Source organism: Cervus canadensis, chromosome 1 (assembly GCF_019320065.1).
Source record: "Cervus canadensis isolate Bull #8, Minnesota chromosome 1, ASM1932006v1, whole genome shotgun sequence".
Classification (NCBI taxonomy): Eukaryota; Metazoa; Chordata; class Mammalia; order Artiodactyla; family Cervidae; genus Cervus; species Cervus canadensis.
This window is the reverse complement of record NC_057386.1, coordinates 75902125-75924298: the sequence shown is the minus strand read 5'-3', so window position 1 is coordinate 75924298 and position 22174 is coordinate 75902125. Positions and strand designations below refer to the sequence as shown.

General features: G+C 37.5%; 1 protein-coding gene and 1 long non-coding RNA gene across 7 annotated transcripts in view; one reads left to right on the top strand and one right to left on the bottom strand.

Annotated features, from left to right (window-relative positions):
• The window catches only part of LOC122452392, a 123719-nt gene extending 112820 nt beyond the window's left edge, over positions 1 to 10899 (bottom strand). Inside the window, exons 1-2 of the long non-coding RNA XR_006272675.1 lie at positions 10797 to 10899; positions 2885 to 2925 (exon numbers count right to left, since the gene is read on the bottom strand). This is a non-coding gene — a long non-coding RNA (uncharacterized LOC122452392). The remainder of the gene's footprint in view (positions 1 to 2884; positions 2926 to 10796) is intronic.
• Positions 1 to 22174, top strand: part of SCOC (short coiled-coil protein) — a 38614-nt gene extending 16440 nt beyond the window's left edge. The window contains exons 1-4 of one of the 6 annotated variants that reach the window (XM_043485905.1): positions 11119 to 11232; positions 18610 to 18681; positions 19047 to 19130; positions 20591 to 22174. In XM_043485905.1, coding sequence (XP_043341840.1) covers positions 18660 to 18681; positions 19047 to 19130; positions 20591 to 20733 — 249 coding nt within the window. In that variant the 5' untranslated portion in view covers positions 11119 to 11232; positions 18610 to 18659 and the 3' untranslated portion in view covers positions 20734 to 22174. The other 5 variants (XM_043485896.1, XM_043485911.1, XM_043485880.1 and 2 more) reach the window with 5 other exon arrangements.

Below are 22174 nucleotides of genomic sequence, written 5' to 3'. Positions count from 1 at the left end.
CCAAAACCCACAATTCTACCATCAAGGATGAGTAGCAAAGAATTCTTGGGTTCTGTCAAGTTATTCATCTCTTTCGATAACTTGAGGAGTTATTTCTTCTACAGCTTTAAGGCCATATCTGAGCAGGACAGGCAAGGCGCCTGGCCCTTAGCAGCAAGGCATTCTCTTGTTTTCTTCCCTCATTAGAGAAGAGGAAGAAAGGGGGCCTGGACAAATCTTTGCTTCAAGTTGAGGAAGACTTGATCTGCTTTTGCGGTGTTAAGTGTTACTAATTACCCTGGCAATTAATAATTTTAACCATTTGTTTTCAAAACAAACTACAGACAGGCTTGTTCTGCCTTCTGATTGTTGCAAAGTTTGATGACATAGTGAAAAAGAAAGGGTGGGGGGGCTACAAAATATGATGTATTTAAAAATGTGTTTACTGTAACTATGCCACTGACTTCTACTCTTGTTTCTCCAATGCCAGATAGTGTAGTTTGCTTCCTTTTTGACTGATACACATCCCACCATCACCTTATGAGACATTTGGCCCTATCTGTTCCATTTGTTTCCCTCGAGATAACTGTATAAAGAAGGAGGAAGGAAATTAGGAATCTCTCATGCACTAAAGAGGTTAGAGGTTTGAGGCAGTCTGCCATGGGGCCTGAGTGTCACTGCCCATTCTTGCTGGTCTGCCAAGAGCACACGGCCCTGCCTGGCCATTACCCATGCCGTTTCAGAAGCTGTGTTTGCAGAGAACATCTCTAAGGGACAAGGTCATGCCTTCTACTCTTCATAGAGACTGAAGAGTGAGCTTGCTTCCACTTGCCTTAAAATTAAGGCAAGAGCTCCTGTGAGCTAAGCGTTCTGCCCACATAACAGCCCTCTGTGTGTGCAGGTGCCCAGTCTGGGGAAGGGGGATCTGGGGGAGGGTGGGAAATGGAAGCAAATCCGCATGAAGCTCACGTGCTGTGAGCCATGAAGGACAGAGTCCTTGGACTTGGACATAGACATCTCGGATCTTCAAGCATTCACGAAATCAAAGCGGGCTAACTTGTAAGCTTGTAAGTTGTGTAGAATCCCAGTTCCTGACACAGTCTGACAGAGGAACTCTCCCAAGTGGATTATTTAGTGCAAATGATTTCCAGGCAAATAGAAAACTACAAGGATTATGTCTGTGTATCTAAAGTAAGAAAATCCATCAGCAGCCCAGCATTTTAGAGCCGTGCTAGCAACTCACATGCTTTCTTTCATAAAATGTTAATTTCCTTGCCACCCTGACTCCTCTGCCCTTCCAAGAATCACTTTTGTCTTATTAAACCGAATCCCTTTTATGCTCCAAGAGCCTGATGATTAGTCTTGATTTTATAAAAATTAAGTGGAATAGGTACTCAGCTATGAAATGATTGATAATGGTAGATTCATGTGTAGAGAATCACAGAAACCTCAAATCATAAAAGCTAAAATGAAGTGGCTCAAAGATACTAGCCCAGGAAAGCTTTCAGATCTTATGGCAGGCACGGAGCTAAGGAATGGACTGTCAGACACAAGCAAAGCATCAAAGGCTGACTCTTAAACATGGGGAACCAACTGCTAAAAGTGTTACCTGATAAATTCCCTAATGTTATTTTATACAATATTAGAGAAGCAGAATCAACTTTATCTCAGTCTCTCATCTGAGGAAGCAGAGGTGTATGGTAAAGTGACTCATCTCCCACAGCCTTACAGTCAATTTCAAATATTTGGATACTTTATAGCATCTGGGCTTCCCAGATGGCTCAGTGGTGAAGAATCCATCTGCTGATGCAGGAGACTCCGGTTCGATTCCTGGGTCGGGAATATCCCCTGAAGAAAAAAATGGCAACTGATTCCAGTATTCTTGCCTCGAAAATCCCATGGACAGAGGAGCCTGGCAGGCTACAGTACATGGGGTCACAAAAGAGTCAGACACGACTGAGCGACTAAACAACTACAGCATCTAGCGCTAATGAACATTAAACTTTTAAACTAGTGACTATATGAAGAATTGAATGAATACATATAGGTTGAGTCAGAGCTTGAATCCGGATTTTCTCTTCTTCAGACCAGTGCTTGCTGCCCTATTGATAGACCTGATTTTCCAAACCAGTCATTTGCATACCAGTGTTGCAATTTTTGCCACGTTAATCTAACCATTCAATTAACATCACTTTCAAACTTAGCTTTGTTCAAAACAATATCTGCAAATTGAGGATTAATTGTGTTATTCATATTTTTCTATTATTACAAAATACGTGTGTGTGTGTTCAGTCGCTCAATCATGTCTGACTCTTTGCAACCCCTTGGATTGTAGCCCACAAGGCTCCTCTGTCCATAGGGTTTTTCAAGCAAGAAAACTAACGTGGATTGCCACTTCTTTCTCAAGGGGATCTTCCCAACTCACAGAACCACGTCCTGCATTGACAGGCAGATTCTTAACCACTGCACCACCTGGGAAGCCCCAAGAAAATACAGAACTATTTAAAAAGCTCATTGTTTTCAACCAGAGCTAGAAGCAACAATCTTTGGGAAACATTGATTAGACAGTCTGGAGAAAAATAAGCATCAAGACTGCATAGACTCATTCCTTACTGTTTTCATTTTTGTTGATAAGTTCAAATCTTGATTCCAAGGAGACCCTAAAATTCTGAACTTTCACTTGAGAAACACTAAAAACACATTGGTAATTTCTTACATTTTTCTCTATTGAACAAATGAATGAAATGATTCTCTTCAAATTAGCCAACTACTGGTTATTATTAGGAAATTATAATCTTCAGAAAAGTATACAAAAACAACTTAATTTACCAAATAGCACTATAGCATACTATTAATTCTAGTCTTGAAATCAAGTTTCAACAAGCAGAATATATTCTTTACTCACCAAATTCAGGACAACACTCATTCTCCAATGAATTTAGTAACCTTTCAAGGGAAAAAAAAAGTAAAAAGGAAAATGTGAGTTCTTTTTTAGGAATGAGATCAAACATATTTTGCAAATTAATGAGTGTAAAGTATGAGGAACACACCTGGTTACACTTGAAAGTTATCAAAATGTTCCATTTAGCATATTTCACTTTAAAATATCCACGGTATGTTTAGAACCCTCTAATTACTAAAAACAAGTTCAAAGTTTTTATGAGCTTGATGAGAGTATGTCAGACTAGAACATCAAAATGAACTTGGAAGTTTCTCTATTTTATTATTTATCATTTCTTCCTCACACAATATTTTGCCTTGTAATGATAAATGATAGTTTCCAATTTGGAGTTCCCCATTCTCTATGAAGAATATTTTAATTTATGCTTTTATTTATATAGTTTATAATATATGCACATTCCAGATCACATGAATGATCATCTTATGATCAGTTATTTCTATGCAATTTCAGTGGTCTCTATTGAATGTTTTCCTATTCAGAAGGGAATTTTGTGGCTATTTTTAAATGATTTCTTAACTGAAAAATGTAATGCAAATGAAACAATATAACAAAAGTTTACTTCATATAAAGTTTGCCAAGGTTTCTATACCCTTTTTATATTCACTTGGATGTACTGTTTCTTTTTGTCACTTTTTGCCATTTCAAGATTTTTTTCCTTTTCTTTCAAGGACACATCTTAATTATCAGCAACATTGTTTTATCCAGTTTGCAATCTTTTGTGAATGACATGTTGCTTCGGACATTATGGTTACCTTTTTGTATGCTATCTTCTTCAGATAATTTGTCTAAAGATTTTCTCTAAGTTCAAATTCTCTAGCAAGATACATGTTTGATACTGAAATGTTAAAAAGGTGAATGCTCTAGAATTACCATATACTACTTATTAGTAATCATTTTCCTTCATTTTAAAAATAGTTTTATCTTCCAAGGGTGTATCCAAGATAAACCATAGGGGGGTTTTTGGGTCTGCTTTTTAAAATGTAGTTTAAGTGTCTTCTTATCTACAAGTCTTCTTTCCATTCTTTTTTCTTCCAGTGCAATTTATTTGTTAAACAAAAGGACTTTGTTTTGTTTGGTTTTTTCATGTTATTTGTTCTTGACTTGTTGCTGTTTTGTTCCATTATCAGATTTCGATGTTTATCCAGACAGTAGATTTAACACATTTCTCTGTTCTCTGTATTTCCTGTTAAATTGCTAGTTTGTGGGCTTGATCAGGTCAGGCTGCATTAAAAAAAAATTTTTTTTTGTGAGACTATTTCATTGGTGGTGCAGTCTTCTTACACCACGGAAGTAAATGCCATCTGCCAGGTTCTCTGTGTATTGTTAATAATATTGGTGCCCAGTGTCAAGATCAGTATTTCTCAACAGTCTTTTTCACTATGCCCCACCCCAAAGCCTTTTAGAAATTATTTTCCTGGTCATCCCCTCCCCCTGGGAAACTGTCTTTTGCCAAACTTGGAAAGCCAGTATGTCTTCAAATATTTTTCAGTACCACACTCTTTTTCCTTTCTTTCTATGATTCTGATGACACAAATGCCAGGTCTTTTTTGTCATCTTTGAGTTCTGAGTTTGTTATTTTTTTCTTCAACCATTTTTCTCCTTGTTTGAAGGCTGGATAATTTCTACTGAAATATCCTCCAGTTCGTTCTTCTCTCTTTCATCTCCATCCTGCCACTGGATCTTTGTAGACAGTTTTAAATTTTGGTTATTTTATTTTTCAGTTATACAGTTTCCATTTGGGTCCTATTTATAGCTTTTATTATGCTGCTTATACTTTCAATTATAACTTTTGTTTCAGGAGTTTTCATAATTGCTTGTTCAAGTATTTTTAAATAGCTGCTTAAAATATTTTCAGTACAACTTCGACATTTGTGCCATCTCAGAGTTGCTGTGTTGTTTTCACATAAAGTGAGATTTTCATGGTTCTTCATAAGCTGAATAACTGCAGATTGGATCCTGGACATTTTGTGTACAACATTATGAGACCCTAGGTCTTATTTAAGTACCAAGGAGAATGCTGATATTTTTGTTTTGGTAGGAATTTGTGTTGGTTAGGTTGAAGATGTAAGTTCCAAACCACCTTCTTTGGGCTGTGGTTCCAATGTCACCTCAATCTGGAAAGTCTTGGCAGTGCTTTATTTTTACTTAGTTCTAGCAATCTTAATAATTCAACAGAGTATGTATTATGATATTCATTTTCCAGGTAAAAAGATAGGTTTTAATTCAGTCTATTACGAGTTGTGTGATACTGGACAAGACACTCTTTGAGCCTTGATTTCCTCATCTGTAAAATGGGGTTGATAATCCCTAGATCACTGAATCGAGGACTGAGTAAAATATCACATGTAGCATACCAAGCATACCACAAACCTTAAGGAAACCTGGCTGGTAGTTCACTAAAGCAAGAAATCAGCTTTGGTGAGGAAAAGTAACATATAATCAAATATATACATTTTAAGTTACAGAAGATACCTTTTGGGAATTGTATACACTGTGTATCCACCACCCCAATCAAGATATTATGGAACATTTCCATTACAGCAGAAAGCGCCCACCAGCCCCTTCTCAATCAACCTTCTACCTATTTTCAACCCCAGGCACCCACTGATCTGACTTCTACACAGTAGATAAGTTGTGTCTCTTCTACAACTGTATAGTAACAAAATCATGCAGTCTATACATTTTTCATCAGGCTATTTTCACTCAGCACAATCTATTTCAGGTTCATCTATATTAATAGCTTGTTCCTGTTTATTGCTGACTAGTATTCCACTGGGCTACCCTAGTGACTCCGTGGTAAAGACTCTGCCTGCAATGTGGCTTCCCAGGTGGCTCAGACGGTAAAGAATCTCCTTGCAATGCAAGAGGCCCAGGTTTGACCCCTGGGTTGGGAAGATCCCCTGGGGAAGGGAATGGCAACCCACTCCTGTATTCTTGCCTAGAGAATTCCGTGGACAAAGGAGCCTGGTGGGCTACAGTCCATGGGGTCGCAAAGAGTCAGACATGACTGAGCAACTAACACACACGTGCAAGTATTCCATTATTTCATTGGGAGTTTTTCTATTATTGATTTAAAAGGTTCTTAGAAATTCCAAATTCAAGCCCTTTGTTAGACAATGTATTGTGACTATCTTTTCAGTTTCTTAATGATACCTTTCAAAGAACATGGAGTTTTAATTCTTATAAAGTTCAATTAATCTTTTCTCTTTTATTATTATTTTTGTGACCTTTCTCAAAAAAATTGCTAACACCTAGGAGACAAAGATTTTCTTCTCTGTTCTTCTTGAAGTTGTATAACTGTATCTCAATGTTTCCGTCTAAGATCCATTTTGAATTTACAGTTTTGTGTATGACGTAAGTAGGGGTTGAGATTCTTTGTCTTCCTATACTGATATCCGGGTTTTTTTGGCACCATTTGTTGAAAAAAGAACTATCCTTTCTCATGGAATTATCTTGGTATCATAGTGAAAATCAACTGACCATATGTAATGTGTGTAGGTTTATTCTTAGATGCTATTCTGTTTCATTTATCTATATGTCTATCTCTATACCAACACTCCATTTATTTTATTGCTTTAGCTTTATAATAAAGCTTAAAATAAGGTAGCATAAGTCCTTTAACTTTGTTCTTAGAGAATTGTTTTGGCTATTGTAGATTCTTTGTATTTCCATATGAATTTTAGAATCAGCTTTAGAACATGGTTACTGAGAGAAATGAAACTCATGGGGCTAACATCACAATTGCCCAGGCTCCCTGTCTAGGGACAATTGATGGATCTGATTTCCTAGTAAGTTGTTGAGGACTTCACGTCTATGTTCAGTTTTATATTTTTTAATGTCTTCATCTACTTTTGGTATCAGAGTAATGCTGTTCTCATAAAATGAGTTGGGAAGTGTTCTTTCCATTTTATTCTCTGGAACAGTTTATGGAGAATTGATAAAATTTCTGAAAATAGAAGAATTTACCAGTGACATCATCTGAATATGTAGTATCCTTTGTGGGAAGATTAACCTGGTAATGACATTTCAAAATACAGATAAATTTTAAAATATGAACAGATAAATTTTAAAATTAAAAATTTTTAAATTTAAGATAAATTTTAAAATTCGTATCATCTGTTCTTGTTGATTGAGCTTTTTATTTTTTTTTTCTTTCAGGGATTTGTCCATTTTATCTAAATTATCAAACTTATTGGCATAGGTTGTTCTTAATAGTCCCTCATTAGCCTTTTAATGTCTATAGAATCTATAATGATGCCCCCCTCTTTTATTCTTGATAATCTGTCATTTATAGTGTCTTCTCTCTTTTCCTAGACAACTCTGCCTAGAGCTTTTAATTTTATTGTTCCTTTAAAAGAACCATCTTTTGATTTCATTTATTTTTTTCTACTAATTTAAAGTTTTTCAACATGATTAGTTTTTGCTCTATATTCTTTCTTTCCAACTGCTTGTTTTGAGTTTAATTTGTCCTTCTTTTCCTAATTTCTTCAAGTGAACACTTAGATTCTTATTTTGAGACCTCCTTTGTTTTCTCATATAAGCATTTAATGGTAAGGAAATATCTCAAAGTACTGCTTTCATTGCATCTCATAAATCTGATGTTTACATTTTAATTACAAACATTTTCTAATTTCTTTTGTGACATCTTGTGACTCACATTTTGTTTAGAAGCATGTAGTTTAACTTCCAATTACTTGGGTTTTTAAAAAATACCTCTTTGTTATTGATTTCTAGTTTAATTTCTTTGGGGGCAGAGAAAATATTTTGTCATGACTTCAATCATTTAAACTTTGTTGAGGTTGTTTTATGGTCCATTTTGGTGAATATTCTATGAGCATTTAAATAGAAGACATGTGTTCTAGTTATTGGGTGGAATGTTCTAGAAATGTCAAATAGGTTAAATATATTGATAAGAGTTTTCATTCAGGTCTTCTATATCAATAGATCCCACATTTGTCTGCACTCTGTTGAAACCATCTTTGTAAATTCCAAAAGTATTAATGCCACTATCCCACCCTAAAGACTAAAATTTTAATAAGGGTGGGATGATGTATCATTTAATCACTCTTCTTTGAAGTCATTAGGAGATTTCCAGGTGAGTCTAACGTGAAGGTAAGCTGTAGACCGGGGATCTGTATCCTTACAGATTTTCTGTACATTTGTTTTACAAATGATACAGAGGTGAACTTTTCAACTACTGTTGTGGGATAGTTTCTTATTTCAGTTCTATCAGTTTTTGCTTCAGTGCCATTTTGTAGCTGTTAGGATTTTGTATCTTTTTAATGAACTGATCCCTTTATCTTGTTTTAATATCAATCTCCCCGGTACTAGTAAAGGTAAACATTAAAAAAATCTTTCTGACCACTAAGTCTTCCTCTTTTGTGAGTTGCCTGTTTATGTTATTGGAATATATTTTTTATCTTTGTTGGGATTCTTTATATTTTCAAAACTTTATTCTTTTAGTCTGTGGCTTGCTTTTAACTTTATTTAAAATGTCTTCTCTGTGTATAAAACAATCAAAATTTAAAATCTTTTCCTAACGAATGGTACTGTTTTGTCTGGTTTAACAAATTCCTCCTTATGGTGATGTCATAAAGATACTTGTTTTTTCCTAAAAGTTCAGAATGCATATTTACTTCACACTGCATATTTACTTCATTTGTAATTCAATTTTATTTGTGGTGTGAAATCAGGATCTAATCTCATATTTTTATATGAATAGCCAGTTTAACTAAAACCACCATAATCTATCTTTTCTATAGCACATTAACAAAGTTATTGTGCCAATTTTACTACGAAGAAGAGAAAACAAGTTTTTCCCACAACTTCACTAACATTTCTTCCTTACCAAACACCTTTATTGGATACCAACTTCCAGGTACAGGCACTTGACTTTCTAACTTTCTTTATGTCTGTCCTTGTGTTAATACTGCATTTTAAAAAGTTGCTTTTAAAATATAATTTCAATATGATCTAGGAATTCCACTTGTGGTTATATACTCAAAAGACCTGAAAGCAGAGTATCAAATAGATATTTGCATATATCACATTCATAGCAGCATTCATAATAGCTAAAAGTTAAAAACAACTGAAGTGTCCACTGAAGGATGAATGGATAAAATGTGGTATACACATACAATGGACTAATATTCAACCTTAAAGAAGAAGAAATTCTAACACAAGTACAACATGGGTGAACTTTCAGAATGTTATGCTAAGCAAAATAGGTCACAAAAGACAAATACTGTATGATTCCACTTAAATAAGGTGCCTAAAATAGTCAAATTGATAGAAACAGAAAGAGTGATGGTTGCTAGGGGCTGGCAGTAGAGGTTAAGCGGGGAGTTGTTGTTTAATGGGCATAGAGTCTCAGTTTTGAAACATGAATAGAGTTCTGGGGATTGGTTGCACAATGAGAATGTACTTAACACTACTGAACTGTACACCTTAAAACAGTTATTTACATGGTAAATCTTTTATGTATGTTTTACCCTATTTAAAATTAAAAAAAACACCCCCGCAAACCTGTTCATCTAGGGGGAAAAATCTGCTTTTAAAAAGTTCTCTTAGTCTTCACTGTTCTGCAGTTTCACCACAATGTATCCAGGTATGGAATTTCTGCTCAAGAATAAGTGCTTCTTGACTCTAACTCAATCACTCCATAACCCTGAAAAATTCTGTTATTATTCTTTGCATGCTGCCCACACCCATCCTCTCTAGTCTCTCATTTTGACACTCTTAGACTTATGTTGAACCTTTCTTATTTCCCATTTACTTAGTTCCTGCATTGAAGTCTAGTAAATTTTCTTCATGGTGTCCATCTTAGTTCCAGTGGAAGGTATAGTTCTCAAACACTGAATGGAAAATTTTTTAAAATATATTCCTTAAAGGAAGTAAGGCTCAAGGTCAGCAAACTGTGCTAGAAGTAAAAAGTCAAGAAACCAAGTAGATGTAAGCCTCATCCCTACAACTCAGGAGAGAGTGTCAATGCCAAAACAATAAAAAAAAAAAAATGTTAAAAACAAGCAGGATATGGTTTTTAGTCTATGGGAACTCAAACAGAATTTGTATCCTACTGTTGTGTGAAAACTGTATAAATCTTCATTATGTTTAATTGGTTCATAGTGCTTTTCAGGCCTACTATATCCTTCTACTTTCTGTCTATTCATTGTTAACTTTTGAGAGTTTGTTATTGGAACTCCAACCAAAAATTTTTTAATTCATCTACTTAAAAAAATCATTGTAACATATAGTGGAACTATATGTAACTTTGTTCTGTATTTTCCCAGTGTCCTGTAAATGTGTTATCATACTTTCATTCATAACTTAAGAAAAAATTAAAAATTAAACAATAAACACATTTGAATTGGAAAAACAATAACAACGACAAAACAGGATGCTGCTTTGTGTCACGTGCTGGGTATGTGTGATTGGTATCAAGTCGGTAACATTACATCCCAAAGGCTCGCACACAGCATTTCACACTGTGTCTATGACCTTGAGCAGGACATTAATTTACTCTTAAGCTTCTTTCTGTGGGTTGCTGGGAGGATCAAATATTATTAAAGTGAGCAAAAGTGCTCTATACCAAAGTAGTATTAAGGTATTTTCTCAATTCTAAAATATTATTAAGTGATCGGGCGCACTAATGGATTTTAAATAAGGGGAAGATACGAAGATGAACTACCCATTAGTGTTACACTTAAGAGCTTTCCGATTTGGGAAATTAAAAATATGGCAAAGTCTGCTTTTAGAATTGAAAACCACCGTACTTTCTCTGCTATTATGTCCACACATGCCCTTGTCTTAAATTTGAAGGATTTCACTCTCTGGCCCAGGGTTCAGTTTTACCAACCTCCTTCCTGACAGCTGTCAGAATTTTCCACAGATTCCTAGACCCCATTTTCAGGGACCCGCTGAGACTTGAGAAGCTGCCTCTATCGGACTGGCTTTCACACGCTTAGCTTAGCTAAGGTACTGTCATTGGCTGTTGCTTTTCCCAGACCCGCCTACAGCGATCTCAACTCTGATTGGATACCACTGTCCTTTTGTTATGGCAAAGGTGGATCCTGAGGCTTTAGGATAGGACGATTGGGGCGTCGGGAAGCTAATGCGCAGGCGTGTTTTCTTGAGTGGTGATTGGCTGGCAACAGGCCGGGCAGGGGCGGGACTCCTGTCTCAGCGCACGCTCTGTGGGCGGAGAGGGCGGGGCTGCCGGTGCCAGTTGGTCCAAGTGTTCAGGCCTGAGGCGTCCTGCTGAACCCTCCCCCTGCCGGCGTCTCAGAAGGCAGGTGAGGGTAGTCGTGGACCTCGAAGGGCCCGGCCTCGGGCGGCTGGAATTGCGGCCTCGATACTGCTGAGAGCCTCTGGAGGGCGGGGAGGGCTGGACGCCGGCCGGCGCATCGGGGACCCGGGAAGAGCGCCTGGGCATTTGGTGAGCGGCTGAGGCCTGGCTCCCCGGAGAACTCCTGCGCAACCTCTCTGTCTCAGCCTCTCAGTGTTGGGCACTGAGGTTCCTTTGTGGAGGGTCGCCGGCGATCCTTCGCGCAGACTTCCTGTCGCCTTGTCCCCGCCGCTCCGGAGTCTAAGGACTCTGTCCAGCCCTGAAATGGGACTGTGGGAGGGGGTGTTCGGGTGGGATGGGACCTGGCACTCCTGGACCTGCTGAGAACTCGGAGATGGGGGAAGAGGACGCCCAGGCGGGGAGGGAGGCAAGTGAGCGGTAAAACCAGGATTGGCGGCATCTTTTCAGGCTCTGAAAGTAGACCTTGGGTTAGTTTCTCACTGAGCATCTCTCAAGGTCCTGATGGACACATCTAGGGGAGTTAGGATTGGAGGAGTAACAAGAGACATCCCTGAAAGACAGGGTTTTGTTGTTTAATGTATCGATTCTGGTACTATGACGTAATAATATTAAGGACAGATGCTATGTTTCCAACGCTGAATCTGTACCTGAGAATCCAAAGCTTCGCTTTTATATTCTGTGCCTGTTCTCATGCATTGATTAAAGCCAGTATAGCTAGCTACTCTGGGGATCTCGTTTATGAGCAAATCCTTGTTTGGGCAATCAGTCCCTTAATTTTGCGGAATTTAAAATTGGATTTATTTAACCAGAACAAGTCAGAATTTGAAGGTACCTGAAAAAACTTTGCTGATAGTCGATGCATCTTATGAAACTTACATTTAGGTTTTTAGATAGCAGAAGTAGCAAGAAAATTTGACATCAAGGGTTGTAAAATGTTTTGCAAATTTAGATTAAGGCCATATTAAAGTGCCTTCTGTTGTGTAATGCAAGGATTTTATAGTTAAATATGAGTTCAAATTCTTGATACAGACTTTGGCTGTGAAATCTAAGACAAAATACATAGTCTTTCTGAGATTGTGTCCACATTTATAAATTGCCATGTCCTTTTGATTTCATGAGCTAATAATATGTGTAAAACAGTATATTAAAGCACAGTGACTTTTAATAGTCTTACTAGTTCATTAATAAGTGGATCATAGATGATGAAAATCAGTTTTAGATGTAGAAAAGTGAGTGGTTGCGGATATCAGAGAAAAGTCTCAAAAGCTCAGGTCTCTGATGTGAGCATACCAGTGGTGATGTGGGAAAAACTAGACTGGGACGTTGACTATATGTAGTCTTGGCTCTATGTAACTACTACTATGATCTTGGGTAAGCCATTATCATTTTGGCCTTGGCTTATTTGTAAAAATGAGGCAGTTGGGCCATCTGATTTTTTTTCTAAAATTCTTTTTGTGACTTGTATTAGAGCTAAAAGGCAGAGAAGATACAGTTCAGTTGCTCAGTGGCGTCCAACTCTTTGTGACCCCCATGGACTGCAGCATGCCAGGCCTCCCTGTCCATCACCAGCTCCCAGAGCTTGCTCAAACTCATGTCCATCAAGTTGGTGATGCCATCCAAGCTTCTCATCCTCTATCATCCCTTTTTCCTCCTGCCTTCAATCTTTCCCAGCATCAGGGTCAGTTCTTTGCATCAAGTGGCCAAAGTATTGGAGTTTCAGCTTCAGCATCAGTCCTTACAATGAACATTCAGGACTGATCTTTTAGGATTGACTGGTTGGATCTCCTTGCAGTCCAAGGGACTCTCAAGAGTTCTCCCGACACGACAGTTCAAAATCATCAATTCTTCGGCACTCAGTTTTCTTTTTAGTCCAACTCTTACATCCATACATGACCACTGGAAAAACCATAGCTTTGACTAGACAGACCTTTGTTGGTAAAGTAATGTCTCTGCTTTTTAATATGCTGTCTGGGTTCGTCGTAACTTTTCTTCCAGGAAGCAAGCATCTTTTAATTTCATGTCTGCAGTCACCATCTGCAGTGATTTTTGGAGCCCAAAAAAAATAAAGCCTGTCACTGTTTCCACTGTTGCCCCATCTATTTGCCATGAAGTAATGGAACCGGATGCCATGATCTTAGTTTTCTGAATGTTGAGTTTTAAGCCAACTCTTTCAGTCTCCTCTTTCACTTTCATCAAGAGGCTTTTTAGTTCCTCTTCACTTTCTGCCATAAGGGTGGTGTCATCTGCATATCTGAGGTTATTGATATTTCTTCTGGCAATCTTGATTCCAGCTTGTGCTTCATCTAGCCCAGCATTTCTCATGATGTACTCTGCATATAAGTTAAATAAGCAAGGTGACAATATACAGCCTTGACTTGCTCCTTTCCCAATTTGGAACCAGTCTGTTGTTCCATGTCCAGTGCTGTTGCTTCCTGACCTGCATACAGATTTCTCAAGAGGCAGGTCACGTGATCTGGTATTCCCATCTCTTTCAGAATTTCCCAAGAGTTTGTTGTGATCCACACAGTCAAAGGCTTTGGCATAGTCAATAAAGCAGATGTAGATGTTTTTATAGAACTCTCTTGCTTTTTCAATGATCCAGCAGATATTGGCAATTTGATCTCTGGTTCCTCTGCCTTTTCTAAATCCAGCCTGAACATCTGGAAGTTCATGGTTCACATACTGTTGAAGGCTGGCTTGGAGAATTTTGAGCGTTACTAGCGTGTGAGATGAGTGCAATTGTGCGGTAGTTTGAGCATTTTTTGGGATTGCCTTTTTTGGGGATTGGAATGAAAACTGACCTTTTCCAGTCCTGTGGCCACTGCTGAGTTTTCCAAATTTGCTGGCATATTGAGTGCAGCACTTTCACAGCATCATCTTTTAGGATTTGAAATAGCTCAACTGGAATTCCATCACCTCTACTAGCTTTGTTCGTAGTGATGCTTCCTAAGGCCCACTTGACTTTGCACTCCAGGATGTCTGGCTGTAGGTGAGTGATCATACTGTTGTGATTATCTGGGTCATGAAGATCTTTTTTGTACAGTTCTTCTGTGTATTCTTGCCACCTCTTCTTAATATCTTCTGTTTATGTTAGGTCCATACCATTTTTGTCCTTTATTGTGCCCATCTTTGTATGAAATGTTCCCTTAGTATCTCTAATTTTCTTGAAGAGCTCTCTAGACTTTCGCATTCTATTGTTTCTGCTATTTCTTTGCATTGATTGGTGAGGAAGGCTTTCTTATCTCTCCTTGCTATTCTTTGGAACTCTGCATTCAAAGGGGTATATCTTTTCTTTTCTCCTTTGCCTTTCACTTCCCTTCTATTCACAGCTATTTGTAAGGCCTCCTCAGACAACCATTTTGCATTCCTTTTCCTTGAGGATGGTCTTGCTCCCTGCCTTCTGTACAATATCACGAACCTCCATCCATAGTTCTTCAGGCACTCTGTCTATCAGATCTAATCCCTGGAATCCATTTGTCACTTCCACTGTATAATCGTAAGGGATTTGGTTTAGGTCATACCTGAATGGTCTAGTGGTTTTCCCTACTTTCTTCAATTTGAGTCTGAATTTGGCAATAAGGAGTTTATGATCTGAGCCACAGTCAGCTCCCCGTCTTGTTTTTGCTGACTGTAGAGAGCTTCTCCATCTTTGGTTGCAAAGAATATAGTCAGTCTGATTTCAGTATTGACCATCTGGTGATGTCCATGTGTAGAGTCTTCTCTTGTGTTGTTGGAAGAGGGTGTTTGCTATGACCAGTGGGTGCTCTTGGCAAAACTCTATTGGCCTTTGCCTTGCTTCATTCTGTCCTCCAAGGCCAAATTTGCCTGTTTCTCCAGGTATTTCTTGACTTCCTACTTTTTGCATTCCAGTCCCCTATAATGAAAAGGACAGTAGCTAACATTATTGAGTATTGTTGCAGTCACATTATATATGGGGCTCCCCCTGGTGGCTCCATATATAATGTGACTGCAACAATACTCACATTATATATATCAACTCGTGAAATTCTCACAACATACTGTGAAGTGCACTGTTTTTAACCTCATTTTACAGATGAAGAACCTGAGACTGAGATGTTTACCTGAGGTTCCAGATCTTATAAATAGGAGAGGTGGGATTTGAATCCAGGTAATCTAAATCCAGGAGGGACTTAGAGGGCAGAAGGAGAGGAGGGCATTAGAGGATGAGATGGCTGGATGGCATCACCAATGCTATGGACATGAACTTGGGCACACTTTGGGAGATGGTGAGGGACAGGGAGGCCTGGTGTGCTGCAGTCCATGGGGTCACAAAGAGTCTGTAACACTACGGGTGACTGAACAGCAGTAACTGTCTAAATCCATGTTCTTAATCACTGTGCTAAACTGCCTCTTGAGCTTCCCAGGGGGCACTCGTGGTAAAGAACCCATGTGCTAGTGCAGAAGGCACAAGAGATGTGTGTTTGATCCATGGGTCAGATCCCCTGGAGGAGGGCATGGCAACCCACTCCAGTATTCTTGCCTGGAGAATCCCATGGACAGAGGAGCCTGGTGGGCTACAGTCCATAGGGTTGCACAGAGTCAGACACGACTAAAGGGACTTAGCACTCACGCAAATTGCCTCTTATGAAGAGGATGTTATGCTCCTGTTGGCCGTGCCAGAAAAGAAGGTCGAGGTGTATTTGGTAAGATGATAGCCTTTTGTTACAGCTGACTGTGTGGGTATTGAAAATGGGTCTGTACTAATATTTGCCACATTTCTGGATCCTCGTTCCCTCCATACTTCTGCTCCCTGGACTTAAATTATCAAAATAATTCTAGATTCTTTTTTACTGACCAAGGTTAGATGAAAATAGACACCAAAATTTACTGTGACTTTTTTTTTTTTTTTTTGAAAATGTTTTATGAGAGCTGAGTTCAGCTTAGGTCAGAATTGAGGAATCCCAGACAATTGTATCCATCGTGGAGAGCTAAGGTACATTTTGGATGAGCAGACCAGCCTTAGCACCCCACGTTTATTTCATTGTTCCCATACTTGAGATACTTTGGCCTGGACTCTCTCTCTTTTCATGTCAGATTTGGATTTATGTGTATGCGCAGGTGTTGAAAATGAACTCTTTTAAGAACACACTTGACACAGAATTTTATTGATATGATAGTAACTATAGATTGAGAAGAAGAATTTTATAGTTGAAAAAGTCAATCTTGTGTTGAGTGCATATTATGACATACTACTGTGCTAATTTAGGCATTGCAAAGTTTGAGGATTGGTCCTATTTTGAAGGAAATAAAATCCATGGCTAAAATACTTTGCTATGAAGAGCTCAACAAATCTTTTGATCCCATATATATAGTAAATGTTTATTACTCTAAATTTCCTGAAAGACTTAGAATATATACTAGTAGTGTTTTGAGACTGATCTATTTGATCACATCACAGTAAGAAAAACAGGCTACTTGTCTATTTTTTGTTGTCATGTAGAGACAGCTGATAATGCTCTGGTCTGCTTTATTAAAGGGGAATGCCGTTTTGCACAGGGATGCTATGTATGGTTGGGCAGGTTTTGCGTTGTTCAGTCCTCGGGGCAGTCTTACATGGACTGTGATGTGAGTAGTGCTCTCTTGGGTTATGTGATATATTCTGTAGCACTCTCCTCATGCCCTGATTTTGTGCTTTTCTTCCACACCAATCTTGATGTGCTTTTCTGAGAATAATTTTTCCTTTAATAAGTCCCCTCCAGCCCTTTTTACTGCCTTTTTAAATTTTTTCAGACAAAGTCAAGCTGTTGATGAGCCATGCGTAGATTTTTCGATTGTTTGGATATATGTGGCCAGAATTTCAGAAACGGGCTTCTTTTCCTTACCTACTACGTTAACCAGTCTGGAACACTCTGCTTTTATGGAAGACTTTTTGGTTTTGGTATTAGATGAAAACAGAGGCAAAAGAAGTATAACCCATCCCTATACTAGATCTGACTTTAAAATCGAGTGCATTGATTTTGTGTTTATCTGTTACTTTGACTTGTGTATCATCTCTTCTCAGCTGCCATGAAAATCCTATTTCAGGTGTATTTTTAAAAAAGACTGAATATTAGATATTTGGAGCATTTAATATACAGGTTTCTCCCTACTCTCTGAAAGGAGAGCATTCCTTACCTCTTATAAGCTGAGATGGCATAAAGTGATGAAGCAGTTATCTTAGGACACACCTTGCTAACAGATGGACAGAACAGAGATAAAGGACAGATGCTCACAGACACAGTTTAGATGCTCACACAGCTTAGAGCTATGGCAGCTTGAGGCTGAGATGCCGAGTGTATTCTCGGGGCAGGAGCTTGGTGGTATCACTCACTGCTCACAGTGAGCGCTGTCTCTAACACCCTGCTGCTAAACAAACACTGAAGGCTTTTTTTGTTTTTTGCCTTTTTTCATGAAAGCAAAAACGCTCGCAGATCTTTTTTGTTTAGCAAAAACAGGTCCTAATGTAGGTCTTTTATACAAGTGCACTGGCATTAAATAAAACTTAAAAAAACCTGGGGTACCTGTGTTATGTAACAGGGGAAATAGCCAAGTTGATGGCTGTTGTTGCTGAGCAGTCCCAAAGTCACTCACTTTTGCTTTTGACTGTTACCTCTGTCGTCCCTCCCAGACAAGTAGTTGAAGTGGTATAAAAGTGCTCTTCTCTTGGGCAAAGGCCAGATAAAGTTTTCACTGCTAACACCCTTCCTCTTCAATTATGAAGACACTTTGAATGGAGAGGAGTAATTTGTGTGGTCTTCAAATACTAAAAAGGACTGAATAACTTATAGAATTTTTGAGAAACATTTTTGTGATCAGACTATTTGGATTTATGTATCAGTAGACGTGTGTGTGTATACACACATATTTATTCAGTTGACCCTTCAACAACAAGGGGATCAGAGGTGCTGACCATCCACACAATTGAAAATCCACATAAAACTTTATAGTCAGCCCTTCGTATATCCAATTCCGCATCTGCAGATTGAATCAACTGCAGGCCGAGTAGTTCTGTAGTAGTGTTTATTGAAAAAAATCTGAGTGTAAGTGGATCTGCATGGTTCAAAACCTTGTTGAAGGGTCATCTGTGTGGTGTGTGTGTGTGTGTGCGTGCATCTATACCCATCTACATGTCTTACCTAAAACTTTCTCTGAAGTACAAAGAACCAGAGAATTAAAACCATATGTAAAAGATATAAGGGAGAATAGCTCTAATGCTGGCTAAGTGGGAAAAATTGGGTAGTTTTATTAAACATTATTTTTATTCCATTTGTACTTAGTTAATTCTTTAATAATGCTATGTGTAAAGGAGGTTTAATATCTTTTTTGGACTGAGTGATATCTATGTTTGTTTTTCTTACTGCAGACCATTCATCAAGAATTTTGTATCCAAGGCACAGAAGTTTGTTACCGAAGATGATGAATGCTGACATGGATGGTATGTTCTTTGTTTTCCCTTTTATATATTTTGTGGCACACACATGGCTTTATTAAGCAATGGAAAGAGCAGAGAAGCAGTATTTAGAAGGAAGGCTTGGATCTTGGCCAGTTGTACTTATTTATAATCCTATCTAGTTCTAGAAAGAATTTAAGGCAGCTTCCATTCTTTAACTGCGAGATGTTGGTAAAACACTTTACTTTACTTTGGTGTTGTCATCTGTGATGTGGGATCCATCTTTTATTTTACAGGGCTCTTGTATAAGTCAAGGAAGATAATAAATGTAAAACATTGTGCAGATCTTTTATGTGCTATACTACACAAATGGTAGTTAATAATAGTAAATTTGAACCTTTTCATTACAGCAGTTGATGCTGAAAATCAGGTGGAACTGGAGGAAAAAACACGACTTATTAATCAAGTGTTGGAACTCCAACACACACTTGAAGGTTAGCTTGCATTTTGTAGTTTTCTTGACTAACACCCAGGTATTGAAATTGTAAGCATTTGTGTTGCTAAATTTTGTTACTGTGCACAGACAGTTTTAAAATGTATAAACTTCAAAGTCTACTTCAATAGTTTGTTTCTCCTGCCTGTAGCTTTGACTTGTGATTTTTTTTTTTTTCTTTTTTTTTTTTTTGACTTGTGATTTTTAAAACACAGATCTGTCTCAATAAGGAAGTCAGGTAGTATTCTTGTGCTTCCCTCTTTAAGGTCTAACATAATAGGAGCACCTCTTTTAAGTTCCTGCATGGTATTATTAAGTCCACTTTAATAAAGTTTACATGAAAGTAAAAACAGTGTATTAGCCTCAGAGATTATAAGGGAACTTACCTGAGTCTTTTCATTTTCTAAATGTCTTGTATAAAGTCAGTTGCACCACCAAAATACCTTTTGGTTTTGGATGAATTTACGCGGTGGTGGTTTTTTTATATCAGGTTGAGCAGATCATGTCACTCCAGGGCTAATGTCACTCCGGGTAATGAAAGCCAGGTCCCTCTCTGGGAGTCTCTTACTTCCCTTTTACCTCTCAGAGTCCTGTCACACACTACTCAGTCATCCTGCCTCAGACACTCCAACCTCCTTGCTTCTCCTCAGGGCCTTAGCAGTTGCTGTTTCCCCGTGTTTGACTCAACCTTTAGTCATTTGCATATCTGTGTGACTTGTTCCCTCACTTCCTTTAGGTTTCTGGTGAAATTTCCTTAATCAGAATAGCTGTCCTTGGCTACACTGTAGGACTACTTCCCTTTGCTTCCTATGATCCTTATCCTTCTTGCTTTTTCTCCTGAGGCCCCTAAATGTACATGTGCTCACATGCACACTACAGTGTCAACTGGGTAAGGGCAGGGACCTTTTTTGTTACTATTGTCACTAGAAAAGTACTTGTCTACTAGAAGGCATGGAGTAACTTAGTTGCTGAGTGACTGAATAGACGTAGTATCTCTTTTCATCCTCAGGGCCTGCTCTTTTGAATTTCTTGCTAATGCAAAAATACAAAATGATGAATTGTTTGGAAACTGACTGCCTATATCCAGTATGTAAATTTAGTTATGTTCACCTACATTTTCTTAAACACTTATAGTAAAGAATTATGGTTTTATGATGCTAAGATATGAACCAAATTCACATAACAATATTTTTAAAAAACAGCCATTTTAAGTATTAACTACTTAACAAAAATGCTGTTTGCAAAGTATAACATTTAACCTAATGTGATATCTCTTTTTAGGAATTTTGGCTATTGATTCATACTCAGCTTACTTTGTTTATATAACGTCTAAAGTAGTCTGAATTTAAAAACAGAAAACTCAGGATTGTGGTATTTAAGAGTAAATTTTGATAAGCATTTTGTAATATGAAGTCATTGTCACCACTTTATTGATAATGCACTTTTTAATTTTTGATATAGATCTGTCTGCAAGAGTAGATGCAGTTAAGGAAGAAAATCTGAAGCTAAAATCAGAAAACCAAGTTCTCGGACAATATATAGAAAATCTCATGTCAGCTTCTAGTGTTTTTCAAACAACTGACACAAAAAGCAAAAGAAAATAAGGGATTGATATCTCTTATGTCTTATGGAATTGCTGCTGATCTTTTTTTTCTTTAAAACTTGGATAGATCCCAAAAGTTATAGTACTTTTGTTTGTGGCTTCACTGAGTATTTATGAAGATAATGTCAGATCTAGGCAAAATTAAGAGCATAACAGAAGACTTCCATGAGTTTGTGTATTATGTTAGTCTATGAAAATGTGCAAATGTAGAGACTTTATAATTAGAAATGCATATATTTATGAAACTTGAAAATGAATGTTTTATCAAATTTGTTTTGATCTATAGGGTTAGCATTGTCTTATATTGTAGGCATAGAGATACAAGCAAATAACTACTGTGTTGTGAAAAAGTAACCAAAATCATGTACTGAATGCACAGCTTTATGTACCCTGTCTACCATCGTGTGCCTCTTTTCCATTTGCTTTCTTGCTGTTTTTCCTTCCCCTAAGGAAAAAATTGGTTTCACATTTGTAAAAAGTAATTTCAGTAGCTAATCATCTAGGAGAGTAGTCTGAACTCTAACTGTTGGAACTCTAACTGTTGAAACTTAACCAAAATAAGATACTTTCTCAGTTAGGGCTTAATTTATTATGTTTAGTAGTAAGGATAGTAGTTTTCTCTTTCATTAATTGAAAATGGAGGCTATAAAAATGAAGATTTTTCTTCGAATTATGGTATGGGGAAGATTTTTTATTAAAAACTTCCTTTGCACAAAATAACCCACTTGGTATCTGAAAAGATGAGTTCTGGTTGTGTGTGTGTTTGAAATAGAAATTTTTGAGGAAAAATAGAAATAGGATGGGAAAAGTACTTGGTAAGTACCTGTAACCACTGCAAATGTTTCTACTCCAGATTTATGTTCTCTCTGGCACAGATTGGATTTTGGAAGGAATATTTTTAAAAATGGGTTAAGTTTGGCTAACCTTATGTAAACCACACCTGGAAGAGAATAGAGTTTGGTCTCAGGTTTATTTGTAGTACCCAGCAGATCAACTTTGCAAAGTCCATTAAGAGTGGATTAGTATCAGAGTCATGAATAAGATGGGAGAGTTTTACATGTAAACTAATTGATGATTTCTCAGTATTTTATCTACTTCTCCCAGACATCTCTGCAACCCAACTACTGGTTTGCAGAATTTTAGTCATTTAACCGTTTTTTAAAATTTAGTTGAGTAGGTTCCATTTGGTAAGGAAATCAGTAGTGTTAATTAAAATGTTAAATAGGAAAAGAAATCCACTAATATAGTTTATAGTTATTAAATTTAGGCTAATCATGAAATAATCTTATGTTTGTATTGGTGTAAGATTTGATGACTTTAGCTATTTGAATATATAATAGTCATACTGCAAACATTTTGCATCTCTTTGTGACCTAATTTTCAAACATTTAAAATTGTGTTGCAGTTACGCTTTGCTGTTTAATAAAAAGCTGTTTCAAAAA